Raw genomic sequence first — 3,563 nt, forward strand, 5'->3', positions numbered from 1 at the left:
GTCACACCGCAAGCAAGTAGTGGAGCTGGGATTTGAACTAAGGTCCCCAACTCCTAAGTCTATGTTTTCATGTTCTTTGCACTAGGTCAAACATTCCGTGGGCCCAGAACAAGGAACTCCTTTTCTCTCTGTTCAGGTCTTACAGAACCCTAGGGTGTCTATTTGGTCCCTGCTTCTTTCTGTTTCCCTTCCCATCCCTTCCCTGATCCCACTTAAAGCAGAAATAGCATGCATGGATTGGACTTTTCTGCGGTCCCAGATGGGGCCACAGTAGCCAGGGGCAAGTTCGGGTCTCCACTGGAAGCTCTGCAACTATCTCTCCTACTCTGTTTCTCCCTCCTAAAAGCTAAGCTGCCTGGGAAATGACTAGGCCCTTTCTCCCAAAAGAGCATAGGACTGGAAGCCAGGACACCTGAGTTCTCATCCTGTGTCTATTGTTGTATTGTTATTGTTGCACTGTACTCTCCCAAGCACTTAGTACAGTGCTTTGCACACAGTAAGTTCTCAATAAATATGACAATGAATGAATGAAGTCTCTGCTGCTTGCATGTTCTGTGACCTTGGGCAAGTCACTTAATGGCTTGGTGCCTCAGTTTCCCCATCTGTAAAATGGGGATTAAATATCTGGTCTCCCTCCCCCTTAGACTGTGAGCCCAATGTGGGACCTGGACTCTCTGATCTGATTGTATTGTATCTACCATAGTGCTTAGTAGAGACAATTCTAGTGCTTAAAAAATGTTATTATTATTATTATTGTTGTTGTTATTAATGAAAGGGAGAGATTTCTGCTTCTACTCTGCCACTTCTTGAGCCCAAAGAATTCTCCTTAGGGCAACAGGGAGGAAGTTTGGGAGGAGTCTTTTTAGGGATCCAGATCAGCCAGGAACACAGCAAGCAAATGCCAACACTGCACCTCCCCTATCTATTTCTGCATGTACTAAATCATGTCATCTGCCGGTCACTCCGTGTACCTCAGGCAGAGCTGCCCATCCAGTTGGCGCTCTCGGTAAAAGTGCTTTGTGTGGGCTTTCCAATGCTGGCCATGAGGCTAGCAGGAACCCAGAGACAGGGGTTGAAGAAAGGGAACTCAGCACTGGGAGGAGGGTGAGCTAAGAGTGGGCATGGGGGACACACAGCATAAGCTTTCCAGAACCTGGATGCTTCTTGAGGACCCACAGATCTGGAGCACTTCCAGCTAGGAGGCCTGACACCTTCCCCCAGCACTTCCACAACCCCCTGGATGCACAGAGGCGTCCCGGTTTCCAGCTTTTTAGAATATTTATTATTGATCATCCACCAAATGCCTCTTGGGCTCCCACCGGAACAAGACAAGAATGCCCCCTTATAGCACTGTGGAACAGACTGTACAGAGTTCTCCTCCCCAGGCCCCTGCCCCCCTAATAAATTATCAATAAATAAAACCATCCATGAATACAGCCGCCCTCCGGACGGCTAGGGAGGTGGAGAGAATACAAAACTTTTCTTCCTTCTGGGTGACTTTTGCCTTTACAGAGTGGAAGCTGCCGGAGGGTGGGTCCCCTCAGGCGCAGTGACAGTCCTTGGCGATCATGTTCTCGAAGGGCGAGAGCGTGATCTTACCCTCACTGTTGTAGTGCATGAGCACCATGGGTTCATAACTGGAGGGCACGCAGCAGGGCTCCGGCGTGGTGCCCGGGGCCAGGTTGTGCATACGCGCTTTGATCAGCGAGTGCATGCTGGCCGGCTTGTAGTTGTGTGGGCAGGAACCCTGGCAGAACTTCATCATGTAGTCCTTTGGCGCAAGCACCCAGTCCGCCCAGCCCAGCTCCTGGAATGACACGTGGTGGGTACGCGGGCAACACTTGCCCCCTTGGTGCTCACAGTCCTGGCCCAGAGCCCTGGCTCGCCGATTCGCCCTGCTCTGAAGCTCCTGAAACTGCACCTCCAGCACTGGGGGTTTGGCCCCGGGGCTGGCCAGAGCCTCCATCACCTCTCGGGGCCCGACGAGCTGCAGCCGCAGCAGAGGCCTGGAGCTTCCCTGGAGCCACTGCTGTAGCGTCGGCGTCAGGTCTAGGGTCAGGCTCTCGGCCTCCAGGATCCCAGAGTCCAGGAGTCTGGGGGAGCTGGGGCCTTTACTTAGGGCCCCGGGGTCTGGCAGCAGATATGCTTGGATGTGGGGCCTCCTCTTGGAGAGGAAGCGGCTGAGCTCCATGCCGAGGAGCCCCTGTGGGAAGAGCCGGAGCTCGGCGCGAGTCACCTGAGGCTCCCAGGGCAGCCCGGCCTCCACCGCCGATCTGGAGAGTTGTAAACCCAAGCGACCCTGGCCCGGCTCTTTCCACCCTTCATCGTTGCTCCCAGAAGCCTCGCTGCCGAGCTCCACTGCAGAGAGAGAGAGAGGAGGGAAGAGAGTTTGGGACACTCCGGACCCCACAGTTCTCCAGAAGCATCTGGCCTGGATCTGGCCCTGGCCACCCCCCACATCGTCAGAGTGCTGACTCAACCTTCTTGAACCATCAGGGTCCTGGTGGTCGATTCCATCCTCCCCTTTGGCATAGGAGAGTCAACCTGAGGGGGGCAGGGGAGGGAGAGCTGGACTTCCTGGGGGCTTCTTAAGGGGCCCGGACCCCTGGCCGAAAGGAGGAGATACCTGGCTCTCCCCTCCTCCCTGCTGCCGGCCCACTGGGCAACTGGGGAGGGTGGGGGCTCCCGGGATGCTCACAAAGGTTAGTGAAGGGTGGATTGGGGTTCCTAGGCACTTTGCCTCCTGCTCTGCCTGGTAAGGAGATGCCAGGGCAGGTAACGGGACCTAAAGCCGAGATCCCGCTTGTCTCTGTGCCAGTATAAGTCCCCTCCACCCTTCCACCCCTGGCAGAGCCACTGCAGACCCCAGTCTGCGTCCCTTTCCAGGCAGAGTGGCCACTTACATTTTGGGGTCAGGAGCCGTATGGCCCGGGAGGCTGGCCCTGTTTCCCCCCTGCTCTGGTTTCCCCACATCTCAGCCAGCGCCTCCTCATAGCGATGCTGCAGGCTGAGGGTCTCTCCAGGGCTCAGGGGCTGCCTCACTTTGGGGGGCTCCCGCAGATCCAGCCGCTCCAGGATGCCCTGTTTGATGGCTTCCAGCTGCAGGTGTCTCTCATGGGCCATATGGGGGCGCGGCTCGGTGCCCGGGGACAACAGCAGCAGCAGCAGCAGCAGCAGCGAGGCGGCCGCGGCCAGACGAAGGCCCGGGACCGAGCCCACCATGGTGGGGACGGGCAGCGGGTCGGAGGCAAGGTTGCTACGGCGAGGGCGGGCGGGCGAGGGCAAGCGTGGGGACCCGAGGGCAACGCCGCAAGCGAATGAATGAACTTGGATGCCTGCTGGCTTTGCTTTTATATGGAGTTGGACTTTATACCCCCCCGCCCCCTCTCTTCTCCCCGCCCCCGCCATGCTCCCTGCCCCACGTCACCGCTGGAGAAGTAAACACACCAGCTCAGTTAGAAAGTGATTTTCCACTCCGGCCCCAGCCTCCTGCTCCAGGGGAGACTACAGCCTTGCAGAAGGAGGAGGAGAGACAACCAAGTTGAGGAGGGGAAGGAGAAGAG

At 57.0% G+C, this 3,563-nt stretch overlaps 1 protein-coding gene across 1 annotated transcript; it reads right to left on the bottom strand.

The window, feature by feature from the left end:
* Nucleotides 1-1,259: 1,259 nt before the first annotated feature.
* On the bottom strand, nt 1,260-3,304 carry GDF15 (growth differentiation factor 15). Its single transcript, XM_001508483.4, is given in 4 exon segments — nt 1,260-1,940; nt 1,942-2,020; nt 2,023-2,358; nt 2,904-3,304. Coding segments are annotated over 4 exon segments (1,134 nt in total). The 5' UTR covers nt 3,223-3,304; the 3' UTR covers nt 1,260-1,540.
* Nucleotides 3,305-3,563: the final 259 nt, after the last annotated feature.

The sequence above is a fragment of the Ornithorhynchus anatinus genome, chromosome X1 (assembly GCF_004115215.2).
Source record: "Ornithorhynchus anatinus isolate Pmale09 chromosome X1, mOrnAna1.pri.v4, whole genome shotgun sequence".
Taxonomy (NCBI): Eukaryota; Metazoa; Chordata; class Mammalia; order Monotremata; family Ornithorhynchidae; genus Ornithorhynchus; species Ornithorhynchus anatinus.